The following is a 14,278-nucleotide window of genomic DNA, read 5'->3' as shown; positions in this document are numbered from 1 at the left end:
TGTTGAGAACTTGCTTTGCGATGTCAGTTGATATCGGCTGTACTGCCTGTTTTAGATAATTGTTAATAAAACAGTGTTTGCCAACTTCCTGAGTCAGTCTTTTGCATAGTTTGAGAAGTTATTCTCTGTCCCCATCCATAGTACGGCAGGTTACCTTGAGTAAAAGGGCCTAAGGGTTAATTCCTGTATCAAGATCACTTCATCCTCTACCTGCCCAGGTCGTGAACTCCCTCAAGACTCCTGTCCCCATAATCACTTAGCAGATAAGATTTAAAGATTGTCCTATGAACCAAGACCACTCCCTGGAAGGGTGGCGGAAACACAATCTCCCCCATATTTCCAATATACCTCAAAACCCTTTTCCTCAACTTTCAGGGGGCATTTTCAAACCCAGAACATTGCTCCCTCCCCATTTCCCAAAAATACTGGGACGAGGAAGAGGCAACCGGAAGTAGTGAAGATTTCCCATAGGAATAACATGGGGAGTATAGGGAAAGAAAGAACTTAAGTTGTCCAATTGAAAGAGTCAGGCAGAGTCAGACATTCATTGATTATCACTTCACCCGACTCCACTAGACTGCATTTCCAACTATAAAAGGTGTGGTTCTGCACAGCTGAATGAGTGAGCTTGCAACGTTGTTTGGACCAGAGAAGCCAAGGAGCAGAAAGCAGCAGGATCAACGGCTCAGAGGAGAATGGCCTGCTGAGATGCTGGCCCGCTGTTTGAGGGGCTGCAGCGTAGTTAGGGAGCTGTGTCTCCAGAGAGCTGGAGCAATGCATCTTGCAGGCTGCTGTTGGCAGTTGGAACATTGCTTGCTCCATTGGGACCTTTGTCGGCCCCAAGGGTGTCTGATGGTTAGGTGGTGAGACCCTGTCCTCAGGCCCACACAACCAGGAGGGACTGCTTGTCACCACGTTGCTGCCCAGGTGAGTCTTGTGAAGATAAGCGAGAGAGAGACTCGGGAGCATGCGACTGACTGAAGTGGAGCGGGTGAAAGGAAAATCATAAAGCGGCACAGAACAGAAAAGAGGAAAGTAAGAGAAAGTCAGAAAGAAGAGCGTGAAAGGAACGCAAAGGAAAAGGACTATATTGAAGAGGGCGCGAGCGACTCGAAAGAGGGAGATGGGTGCAAGCAACCCTACAGTTTAGAAAAGGTGCCAGTGGGCACGGAAATGTAAAGAAAGCGCAAGTGTGCGGGAGAAGGAAAGAAAGGAGCCGGTGGGAACAAGGAAGAAAGTCAAGAAAACAGGGAGGAACAAGTAGGGGTGAGAAAGCCCCTGAAGGAAAAAGCTAAGATCAGGAAACAAAAGGGAGGGGTTAAAGCACAGAGTGGTTACGCTTCAGAGGTGCAAATAATCTAGAGTGTTCTAAAGCCTCTGATGCTAATCCTTTGAAAAAACTGTAAGTGAATTAAAAAGGCACAAAAGGATAAACTGAACTTGTGCATTCTTTTTAGCTCAAGAGGGGCCTAAACTTGGGGGAAGGGAAGTCTGAGAAGCTTAAAAGCTGAATTTGTGTTTGAATTTGGAAGAGGCCTGCGCTTGGGCAAGGGGACCCCAAGAGGCCTAAAATCTGAACTTGGGTTTGAACTTGAAAGAGGCCCGAGCTTGGGGAACCATGAGTGCCACAAGAAGTGTATTTGTGTTTGAACTTGGAAAATGCCTAAGCTTGAGGAAGGGAACCCTAAGGGGCCTATCAAAGTAGAATATTGATTATTTTGTGTTACTGAACGAACTGAAGCTTGGGGAAGGGAACCCCAAGGTATTTAAGACATTGACATTGTTTGAACCACGAAGAAGTTCCTATGAATCATCCTTTTGAAGCTGACCAATTTACTTCTGGTGAGAGGACCACCTGAACCCAATCCTGGTTTTCCTATTTTTGTTAAACCACCACGGTTTACTTTTGAAAGACTTCCTAACACATTTTTGTCAAAGAGTGAGGGCAAGCAACAGGTTGAGACACAGATGGATTTTTAATTTGGGACTTTTAGACTTTGACGGCCCTTAGAAACATCAGTTAAGGGAATCAGCCCTTTAGTGTTAGGGCCAGTTAGGCATTAGACCAATCCAGGAACTTTTAGAAAAAAAAGGTTTGGAAAAAGTATCTGAGTTTGTTTCTCTCTTAATACCATGCCTGTCTCACATGCGCCAGGGACACGGGGATCGAAATAGTCTGTTGATGTTTACAAGGTCAGCAATGTGATGGATAAGGATATAGTATTCAGAATTATATAGGCCAGAGATGAGGGCAACCAGAGCACTGCAGAAATTGTAAAGTAGGCATGGTATCACAAGTATGACACTGACACAAAAGATACAATTTGTAAAACCTTTATTCAGTTTTTGGGATTTGGAAAAACTCCTACTTTGCCCTATAGCTAGGATAGGAGTAGTCTCTGCCAGCAAATAATAAATAAAACTGTCGTAGTTGAGTCCGTCACATCAAAATGGCCTACACTAACAAAGCATAATGCCTACCCTATCTCTTGTACAAAAAGTGTGTAAAGGAGAATAAGTAAGCAAAGAAAAATCAGTGTTAGAATATAAAGAATAAGTGTGACTGAGTCAGCTCTCCTCCCCATGTTAGACAGCATGGAGTAAGGTGGTCCCCATAAACAGGATGGCACACACTGGCTCAGGTTCTCAAAACAAGGCAGTTCAAAAACATGGATTGAGGCGCACCTGGCCTTCCACATTAAAGTCTCTTTCCAGCTTTCAAGACACAGTTCAACAGAAAGTTCACATCGGTCTCCCTCAGACGAGTTTGGACCTTTCAAAACAAAATGTTCATGTAGGTCTCCCTCAGTCGGGCTTGGACCTTTCAAACACAACACTTGCAGGGGTTCCCTTCTCCAAGCTTAATTCACATCCTTTAGGAGTTCCCTTCCCCTGACTTATAACACTTCTGGTCTCCCTCAGTCGGTCTCTGACCTTTTCTTGATGTCAAAGACTTTCGAAAGTGCTTGGCTTTTACTATAGAGCTCTGAAGGACCACTTAGACTGTCCCTTCAGCTCACACTGTTGTGTTTTCTGCAGTGTGTCTTGGTCTGGGTAGTTTGATGTCGTAAGCACAAAAGTTCAGTGTTCACCTTTTCATTTCTTACCTTTTTCCCCTGGGGTAAAGTTTGATCACTTCACTTTTTATAGTTCATTCACTTTATCAAAGAAAAACATTTCAGCTTTCACAGAGACTTTTGAGTGGGCTACTTCCTTTCACCAGAGCACCTCGCTACTCCGTATTGTTGTTTTCACAGCTATCAATAACTCAAAGTTAATTGCAGGTCTGCTTTCTTTCGCGTCTCATCCACATGCATGCAGCCTTCATTGTGCGACATACTGTTGCAACTTCAATCTTTCCTTAACACACACCAGTTTTTCATGTCTCTTGCAAACTGACCGGTTGTGTGTGTTTCTTTCTTGTCTTTGCAGTTTTTAATTCACAAGTCAAGGTTAGTACCACAGGCTTGTCCTCGCCAACTCTGCGTTTCATCACGGAGGGTCACTGATGTCCTTCAAACATAATGCTATCTGGGATGTGTCCTTCTTTACGTGTCTTTCACAGATAGATTTTGGAGGCAACATCCTCTTGCAGGGACCTCCTGGGGTTTTTTACCCTTTGCTCTCATCCCTCAGTCCATTGCTCTGCTCCACTAGGTTTGCCTTCACCCCGGAAGTTCTGCTCTTGCTTGTGTTCCACCTTGCTCAGTGTGTCTCTATGTTCCGGCTTTTGTCCATGTGGGGAGAGCTAATTGGTATCAGATGTATGCCCTTAAAGTCAAGTGTCTGACTCTGCCTGACCCGATTAGCAGGACATGTCCAATGAGATATGTAAGGGTTAGCCTCTTTGCTCTAAGGTGCCCTATTCCTCAGCCCAGCGTTTGTGTAGAAAGGCAGGGGGGGAGTTGGGCCATCAGAGAATCCTATAAAATCGGATGGGTCAGATGTATGGCAAAGGGGGGAATAATGCGTCTCACCATCGGTCGCCTCACCCCCACTGCCCGAAGACCCCTCACCCAGGTGATCCTCCCACACTGATCCACTCACAGGGTCTGGATCTAATGGTGATGGCTGTGCCCTGGCCACCTGAGTGAGAGATCCTCAGGAATTAGTAGGGGAGACACCCTTTGGTTTCTCACACACCCTTCCCCCACGCGATGTAGCCATATCTGTTTTACAGGGAAACCGGGAAAGAAAATGAACGTTCCCCTGTACTTTACCTTTTCAGTGTTCCACAGAGAAACAATAGGGTTGCAGGTCTAAGAACCATCACATGACTCAAGGGTTAGAGTCCTTTTGTTGACTTATCCATAACAAAGGTTAGTGATTAGTGACAAGTGTGAACTTTATCCCTAGAAGGTAGTACCCAAGATGGATAATTGCCCATTTGATGGCAAGGGCTTCTAGTTCCAACACAGAGTAGTTCTTTTCACGTGGGAAGAGTTTACAAAGTTTCAAACGGTCCAATGATATCCATCCCGATTCTGGAGAAAGGGACTTCTATTATCGGTAATGGGTTTAGAGGGGCAGGTAAGGGACTTTTTGGCATTTCTCACATGTCTGAATGAAGTTCTTTATGTCAGCCTGGATACCCGGCCAACAGAATTTCCCAGTGATATGAGCTTGGGTTTTAGATTGTCCCAAGTGTCCCCCTGTCAAATGAGAGTATACAATCTATAGCATGCTCTTGCAATGGGTTTTGGGTATTACTGAGTCTTACTTGGGCATTCCCTGGAGTTTTCCCTTCTATAAAGTAATTCTTGTTTCAGGAAGAAAAAGGGTCTCCATTTCTTGTCCTTCTTCCTCGGGAATCACTTGTAAGAAAGCCTCTGCGAGTACTGGATCATTTGCTGGATGAAGGCTAGATCGGGGAGAATGGTAGGTTCCTCTTCCCTTTTTGCTTCGGTGATAGGGATCTCATCGGCCTCTACAAAGCCCACGTTACCTCTCAATTTCCTCTGGTTCAATTACTCCCTCAAAATGGCGAAATAGAGCCTTCTCAAGAAATACCTGTACAATTGTGTCACCTGTGCTTTCTCACAAAATGCATAGGCCATGAAGCAGGAGAACGGAGACAGGAATAATCCAATGAAATGCGTTGGCCAGTTATGCTGAGATAAGACTACTGGGGTGTGAACAGTATACTGGAGCATGGAGGCCACTTAAATGGGGAAGAAAGAACACTGAAGTAAATCAGAGCCAGCAATGTAGGGGCATAAAGCCACTCAACTAGTCCTTGCAGGTCAGTGATCTGGGCAATAGGCATTCTATACCAAACTGCTTTGGGCAATCAGTGAAACTCCCAGAAAAGGACAACCAATAAAGAGGTTATGAATGTGATTCCATTCGCTCCCAAATATCTTTAATCCACCCCAGGCAACTCGCTGCAAGAAGCAGATGGAATATTTTGTGGTCTGCATTGTAAATCACTTCACTCAATCAGCCCTGCATTTGTGAACGCTGGTGGCCTACTTTGTGGCATTACTTGCAGTGGACAGTCTTGTCTAAGCTCTCTGTCAGAGGGGGCTCTACCGTTCTAGAATGTGCCCAACATCATGCATGACAACATGACTCACTCATCTCTGGTGTAACAGGGGTAAGGAAACATCTGCACGTAGCTCCCAGGCTCCACCACGTCATGGCCAACAAACGTGTTAATAATGGCACGGTCCATCATATCTGCAAAGAAGAAGAGATAGTTAAGATCGTCATTAACATGCTTGATATGTATTCAGTCGCTGAAAATGCTGTACATGTGAGTCTCTGGTGTGATGTTTTAAGATCATAAATGCCATTATAGCAAGCGTCTCGGGTGGAATATTGAAGGATGTCCCAAATCACGTGTGGAAGAGCACAATTGTAGATAATAACCCATAGGGATGTGCATTTATGAGATTCAAAGACTCTAGTCAGGGGAAAGTCTTCCTTCTAGCAATACCTTGCAAGAGTTCTCAGACTACTTTGAGTGGTAGAGGCAGAGGGGTGTTTTCTGGTCCACATGTGTGGAAAGAACCTACAAAACTCCACTTCACCAGGCAGGTGCACCTAGTATATAGTAGATTGCATGGCCTAGTTTATTGAAGCTTAAGTAGAACATGTATTATTGGGAAGCCCTGAGCACAGAGAACACAGGAGAGGACATGCTCGTTTCTCTTTTGCCTGTGACATGTGGCTTGCCACCTAGAGTCCTAGACAAATGTTTCAGAATGACAAGTTGTATTAGAAGACACACCACTCTGGATTAGCACAGAATGCTTCCAAACACAATGCTCAATTCCCCTTTATACTATCTACAGCCCTGTGCCGTAGTTTTCTTGTACAAGAGGAAATCATGTTTACTGCTCTGTAACGTCACCAAGCAGGACAGTCGATTCAGCTCATCTATTTGATAGGGCAAACGGAAACCTACTTTGATGTCTAGGTCGACTTGCACGAGCGGCAGGTAGTCTGCCCATGTAGTGCTATCCTTTCAGTTGGAACGTACCTTGAATCCACACAAAGCCATAGAGGAAGTAGAAGCGTCCGCCCGTGTTTGGTCCCGGCCTCCAGTACGCCCGTCGGATTTCATTGGTCTTCTCAGTGAAGCTAGAGTTCTGGCGGATCTTGTAGATGACGTGAGGGGGCAGCGTTCCATCCTCCTTAGTTTGGAAAATTACACCTGGTTGGAAAATAGACCAGGAACAAGGCAGTAAGAGTGGAACCAGAGAGGGGTTAAAACTGGGTGTTGCAATGTACAGGAGGATACTGGACCCTATACTATGGCATCAGGTAGAATGCGGGAAGTTGTGGGAAGAAAGGAAAGCGGGTAGGAGGAAGGAAGACTCGCAAGTAGGTACTAAGCCCAGATGGGAGAGGATCTCTAATGAAAGTGTAGTCAGTGAATGGAGAAGAGGATCTCTAATGAAAAAGTGTAGTCAGTGAATGGAGAAAAGGGGTACAACAGAGTAGCATTGAAAGGCAACAAGCCACAGTAAATGGCTGCAAAGTAAATTACCCAAGTGGGAAGGGGCACAGAAGGTAAAACAGGGTACAGCAAATGGTTACACATATACGAGCAACAAGGAGATATTAAAAAGACACAACGAAGAAACTAAAGGTGGAAAGAGGAGGACAACTGAAAGCTAACCTAGAAACAGGACACGGATGGAGGAAATGAGCCAATGAAAGGTGGGAAGGTGCACTGAAAGAGGGAAGGAGATGCACCTAAAAGGGGAAGGTAATATCTGGGTATATTGGAGGAGTAAAAACTCAAGGTATCAAACAGGGAAAACGTGGTGAGAAAAGGGACACCGGGTGGAGAAAGGGGGCAGATGAGGGTAGCGGTATCAACAGGAAAGTAGCTCAGAGAGGAACATGGATGAAAATAAAAGGAAAGGCGTTGAGCAGTGAAGAAAACAAAATTCGGAAAACCTAAAATCAAGGGGGAATTGGGTGACAATTATTTTAAAAAAGCAAAATCAAAGTTGTGGTGGAGCCATTGAAGAGCAACAAGCATATAAATAGAGATGACACAGAAAAGGAAAAGAATGAAGAGGTCTGATACAGGACAGGCAGAATGGGGAAATGGTAGCAATGAGGGAGCAAAAGCAGAATAAACAAGAAAACTGCCTGAGGGAGGAGAGAGAGAACGAGAGCAGGAGGGAGGAGTGGAAAAAGAAAGGAAGAAAACATGAATAACAGAAGGAAAGGAAGTACATGGAGGAAAAGAATAAACAATGGTGGAATCACTAACATGGAGAAATGAGAGAGGCAAGATGTATAAGGGTAGACATGAAAGGGGGCATGTAGGGTGAAATTGGGGGTAAAAGGAATAACAAGATTAAAAGAGTAGAACAGGATGAAGAGGGGAACTTTGGAGAAAGAGGAGGCAAGTAATGACAGCCAGGGAACAATGTAAGAAAGGTGAAAACCAGGAGGAACCAAGAGAACAAGGGAGAAAATGAGGGAACAAGGAGTGATTAGGGAGGAAGTAACCGAATAGGGAACAAGGAAGCACAGAAGACTTAAGGGAAGAAATGGTGAACACTGGTAGAAAGAATGGAAGAAAAGAGGTATACACCGAAATCAGAAGTAACAACAGACGGTTAGGTACAGGAGGAACAGCACACACAAGTGGCATATGAAGAGAACTGCAACCCTGGGGTGGATGGCAAAGTGAAATGAGGTGACAAGAAAGGGCAGTACACAGAAAGAGAATGACATAGGAGCGCGAGAGGCGTAAGAGTCAGAGACTTACTGGCAAACACAGTGACGTTGTCATGATATGCCTGGTTGAGTGTGTAGTTCACAATGCTCTCCTCATTGGGGAATCCTTTGAAGATGTCCACGCTCACCTTAAGGGGGAGACATAATAGTCCATGAAGTCCCACCACAAACTAAACACATGCGCCTCAGCAGCCATGGGACGTGCTGCCTTACCCGGAAACAAATTCCCGAATGCCAGTTTCCCCGACCTGCCCGGGTGAAACATTCATGCATGTACACATATTGCGCAGCTGCACTTTGCGAAATGATCATGGTTGATCCTGGTGGCAAGCGTGCAAGCAGGTAGGGTGACCCAGGGCTGCCACACGCTGTGGGGAGGCAAGTCAGGAGGAAAGGAGGCAAGCGGATGGAGGAGGGTGGTTTGGCACAGCATGATCTTGGATACACTGATTGGGGGGGAGTTTACTGGCTTTCCCCCACAGACATGGGGGAAGCCACGGGTGAATGAGGAAAAGCAGGCAGAGGAGAAGAAAGAGGTTGTAGCCGTCACCCAGCAAGCAGGAAGGCAGATAATGCGGGAAAGGGGAGGGGACAGGGCAGAGACATTCGAGAATATAGGCACGGAATGGCGTAAACAACAGATAAAGAAAGATAGTGAAGATTTGATGTGCCAAAACTGCGGCATGAAAATTAATTTGGGAACAGAGCATTCCATAAATTGATCATAGGTGCGCAACCATGCAACCGTACCAGCGGGCATTGGCTCTGGGATCAGATGCATGGTCTGCCCTGAAATAAGAACCCCCCCCGCCATCAGCTTCCCTGTGGCAATGAGAGTAGGGGTGGGCAAAACATCTGCAGGTGAAATTCACCTCCAATTCTATTTCGCTGCTGGGGCAGCTTTTTATCCTTTTTCACCACCATTCAGGCACATTTTGTTTTTTCAGAAATTTTATTTTTCTCCCGAATGTATTTTCGGCCAAAATGTTTGGTGCCCCCTAAATACCAAAATTTCGGATAAAACTAAAATTTCTGACTGGCCAAAAGTCTGAAATTGCCAATTTCGCGCTGGCCAATTTTTACACAGAATTCGTCAGTTGTTCTGCCCATGGAATTTCCACTGCTATGCCCAGCCCTCCTAATGTGAGTGTGCCCATCATAGGCTCTTCTTTTGTAATTCCTCCCTCTCCCCGTGTCAAGATCAGAAACTGATTTTGGTGCTATTCTTGTGATTAACAGAGGAGGGGTTGACTTAGAGCAAAACCAAACCCTACAAACATAGGATATAATCCATGTTACTACAATCAATACCATTCAGCTAGAAACCGACAGCACTTTTTATGTAAATGCCATAAGGGGTTGAACATGAAATGCCTAACTTTTGTACAAGACTTTTCTGGAGGACATCAAACTCTGAACAAACTTACTCACTTCCCCACAGTCTGACTAGTCACGTTCAGTTTGATGCCTTGAAGTGACATTAGCAGAATGCATATAACTGTATACCTTGTGATGTGCAGATGAAATGCTGAGCTGTCGGCACTGCAAGAACAGACTGAAGGTTTTGGAAAACAAGGGCTGCAGATACAAATATGTAGCCAGCGGTAGCTACACACAAATGCAGCATGCAGGATACCTCATTAATTATCCACCCCGCTTACAATTCTAGTTTGGCCTCCCCACACACATGCTCATCCACTCCATGGCCATTTGCTGACAAATGGCCACAGGACACCTCAGTGTTCGTGAGGTACACCATGTGGCACCCAGGATATGGCAGCCTTCTGAAGGGGTCCTCTCGCCTGCAGGTCTTCCTAGCAGAGCTCCTCTGGATCTTGTGTCCCACCTATATTTGTTGTCTAATTGAAAACCAGTAAATTGAACATCACAATGCCGACGCTGTGAAACCAACCACACTGTGTCAAGATAACACAGATAGAGAAGCAAACCAAATTGACAACAGTTTCAACCAGAGAAATTGGAGAAATGGGGCTCAGCCTCGGCATCCAAAACACCACTGACAAATTGAAACTGTCAGCAAGATAAAGATCGAGGACCAGTAAGATGCATACCACCAGATGCATAGCACCAGGATACACCATCCTTAGGAGTGATAGACTGAAAGCTAAAGGAGGTGCTGTAGCCTTGATGAGCAAAGACCACCAATGAATCATACAAACCAACAACTCCCTCAACAACAACTGTGACATCCCATCACTAAAAATGCCCATATCACCTTCCAACACTATCACTGCCCATCTACTCTACCAGCCACCTGGCCCCATCCTTACCTTCGAAGAAGACCTTCTCCAAATCTTACAAGAAGACACTAAACCTACCTCTCAAATACTTCTCTACACACCAGCCACCTCTCTCGCAAACTCACTATCCGCACCCGGCTTCAATCACTGCATCCACTGCCCCACACATGACAAAGGACAATCCATAATTGCCACATCGATATCATGTCAAACACCCCTTGCACATGGTCAGACCATCACATAATCCTGTTCACCATCCCCATCGGTCAACACACCAAAATGCTTACCATGACCCCCCCTCACTTGCCCGCAGTGCCCGTAAGCTCACTAAAGAAAACCTCCTACCATATCTTGAAGCCCTTAACCCAGTTATCCCAACCAGCCTTGACAAAAATAGTCTGGTTGACCTTTATACCAACACTCTAGCTACGGCAATTGAAAAGATAGCCCCATTAGATCCTAAAAAAGATAAACCTATAGCTCACTCCAACTCTTGGTTTACCCAGGTCCTCTCTGATCTCAGAGCTAAAAAGAGACAATCAGAAATATCCTGGAGAAACCTGCCCTCTGACACCCTCCAATAAAAATTCCTGACTGTATCCAAACAATATAAAAATTCAATTATCGAAGCCAAAGCTAACGCATTCAATTCCAGAATTGCCAATGCGATCTCAAACACCAGAGAAATATTCTCCATCCTCAAGGAACTGGAGACCCCAGTCTCCCAGCCATCCCACCTATCCAAAGATGACGCATGGTGTGACAGCATTCAAAGTGCTATGTTAAATAAAATCTGCCTACTCCAAAACAAAATCCTCACCAAACAACCCACCTTGACCAACACCGGCCCCAAGGCCACACACTCTGCCCCACCCAATTCCACACCGCTATTCAAATTCAATACCATTTTTGACTATTACGCTCTAAACATCCTGAAAAGCCTCAAGCCACCCAGATGCAAAGGCGACATATGTCCAGCCCCCCTGATCAAAGACTGCACTGAAACTCTGACCCTGTTTATCACGGCAGTCATTAATTCCTCCTTCACCTCAAGTGTGGTACCCGCAAGCCTCAAAGAAGCATTGTTCTTACCGTGTTTAAAAAAAAAAAAAAACACACCCTTGCTCCAACTTCCCCCAACAACTACCACCCAATCACGACCGATCCCTTCCTGTTAAAAATACTTGACTGAGCAGCATATGTCCAAATACAATAACACTTAGAAACAAACCATATACTTGGAATCTCCCAATCCAGTTTCTGCCACGGGCATGGAACCAAATCTGCCCTCCTCGACTTAAAAATCAAATGGACGTTATCAGAGATTTATGTAAAGTGGCCCTCTTGCTGCTACTAGACCCTTCAGCAGCATTTGATTTAGTTGATCAGCCTCCTTCCTAGAAGGTAGTAGAATGAAAGTCTTCTCCGGCACCTACTCAGAAGATGCCGCCACAATAAATTCAAGCTTCACCATCGCTCAAGCATGGATGGCCTCCCACGGCCTCTGCTTGAACGATGACAAAACAGAACTCATCATAGGACACTCAACAGCTCTGAACAAACTGAACTCTGAATACTCGACCTTCACTATCAATGGCAGCCATATCCAAGTTGCGCCTTCAGTAAAAACACTGGGAGTCTACCTAGATGCATTGCTCAAACTCACCAGACAAGTCAACGCCATCGCCTCCTCAACTGCAAACACCACAAAACACCTTAATTCCGCGAAACCCTTTCTTTCGCCAGATAGCTGCCTAACAATCGCTTGTGCTGTGGTGGATGCTAGCCTAGAATATTGCAATGCTTTATTCGCTGGCACCGCTTCCGAAAACCTAAAGAAAAACTGCAAGTTATTAAAAAATAATGCCTTAAGAGCTGCCCTCAACCTCCCCAAAACTGAACACATATCAGCTGCCCGCAGGAAGGTACATTGGCTCTCCATCCGGAAAATAATTCTCTTCAAGACCCTAACCATTACACATAGATGCATTTCCAAATCAGCACCACCATACCTTTCCCAAAGATTCTCCCCACCACTATCAACCAGGCCTGTCAGAACCCCCTATACACACAGACTACTGCAACCCTCATTCAAATGTGCCAAAGCAGGTGGCTGTAACTTCCTTGTCATTGCAGCCAAAGAATGGAACTCCCTCCCACTCAAGCTCAGGTCTGAAGACTCTCACTGGGCTTTCCGCAAAGGCCTCAAAACCTGGCTATTCAATTAACTTTGTATGCCTGCCCTCCACTTACGAACCCTTTGAGCATTATCTATGCATTGTTTATACCTTGCCTCAATTATATGCAACAATGGAATCATTGCATCTATGCAACCTGCAACCACTGCAATACGTAAGCACTGTCTATAGGTTTATATTGACTTTTTCAAACGCCATATTTTCGAAATGCCATTTTCTCGACACAATTTTGGCTAATTTTTTTAAAAATGTTTTTTTATTTTATTTTTTAAATGGGGGTTCCCCGCAAACCCCCGTTTTCTTTTATTGATACTTTTGTTTTAGTAACCAAACACAAATAAAACATAAAATAAAAAAATAACCATTCGAAAAATAAAATAAAAAAAATAAAATAAAAATCTGCATTTTGTTTTCGAGAAAATGGCATTTCAAAAATATGTTTTCGAAATATTGACTGGATACCCTGTCTATACTACCTGTCTGTATGCAACTATGTATTTCAAGGCATCACTAACTTGTAACCGCTTTTCTGGCCCCAGTGGCCTCTGTGTAACCTATTCTCCACAGCGCTCTGATGCCTGAGGGCTTGCAGGTGTTATACAAATGCAATAAATAAATAAATGCAGCAGAACTTTTGTTGGGGGGGGCAGCTCTATAACCCCAGTTCCTAAAAAAATTTAAAATAAAAAAAAAAAAAAAAAGATCATGGTACTGGTGTCTCCCTTGCATACGAAGCAACTGGTAAGAAATGAAATGTGAAAGCCCAGTAAAACTCGTAAAGTTGACAGTTTAATGCCCACTTTTCCAGGAGAATAATTTCTAAAACAAATATATGCAGAAAAACCACTATCAATTTGCACTTGCCCTAGAATTGGACAGATCTTCAAGTACTAGAATGAAAAGGGATGGAAACCTAGAAGCCAGCACTGCCTGTTCACATCACACCTGACATGGGGAGTTCACAGCAATTTCAGGTCAGATATCTTTCCTACATGGAAAAGAGACATGATCTGAAGAAAAAATGTCTCTTCTCGGAAGTGATAAGGAAATTATCAGACCAGCTTAATGGGATAGGTTTTCCATCTAAAAGTCCTATGTAGTACATACACCACATCCAATGCATCTTCCCCTACGTGAGTGGGGGGAAAGATGTTGCTCAATAGCAGTTGTATGTATTTTACAGACAAAAGCAAGAGATGGATCCTTGCAATCACTGCTCTTCATAAAGAGGCTTTCTCTTGGTGGTCATGACATTCACTGAAGTTTAACACTGAATCCGGTTCTGTTGGTCAGCTAAAAGTGGGGTTCTGGTGCCTTAAGGCCATTCTGACGGCTTGCTTGGCATCATGCAAAAGGTGCTAAAATAACCTCTGTGATGATGCAGATAAAATCAACACATGGTTTGGCCCCGCCCACAGACGTTCGCAGAGGTGAACGTACGTACAAGTTCACAGTTGACCTGTAAACAGCCAGTTTAAACATTACAGATAATTCAACCACCATAAAGAGTAGAATAGGTTGCACCACACAAGTAGGGTGAGAGGAAGAGTGCACTCAAAAGTTTAGGGAAAGGTTGAAGCATGCACAGATAGAGTTACACATGTAGCGTAGAGA

The 14,278-nt window shown here is 44.6% G+C and overlaps 1 protein-coding gene across 2 annotated transcripts in view; it reads right to left on the bottom strand.

Annotated features, from left to right (window-relative positions):
- ABCA2 (ATP binding cassette subfamily A member 2) overlaps positions 1-14,278 on the bottom strand; it is a 1,079,583-nt gene that overhangs the window by 408,154 nt on the left and 657,151 nt on the right. For both annotated transcript variants that reach the window (XM_069609742.1, XM_069609743.1), the window contains exons 13-15: positions 8,237-8,333; positions 6,485-6,658; positions 5,577-5,679 (exon numbers count right to left, since the gene is read on the bottom strand). In XM_069609742.1, coding sequence (XP_069465843.1) covers positions 5,577-5,679; positions 6,485-6,658; positions 8,237-8,333 — 374 coding nt within the window. The remainder of the gene's footprint in view (positions 1-5,576; positions 5,680-6,484; positions 6,659-8,236; positions 8,334-14,278) is intronic.

Source organism: Ambystoma mexicanum, chromosome 8 (assembly GCF_040938575.1).
Source record: "Ambystoma mexicanum isolate Mex_15411 chromosome 8, UKY_AmexF1_1, whole genome shotgun sequence".
NCBI classification, from domain to species: domain Eukaryota; kingdom Metazoa; phylum Chordata; class Amphibia; order Caudata; family Ambystomatidae; genus Ambystoma; species Ambystoma mexicanum.
This window is presented reverse-complemented; position numbering and strand designations above follow the sequence as displayed.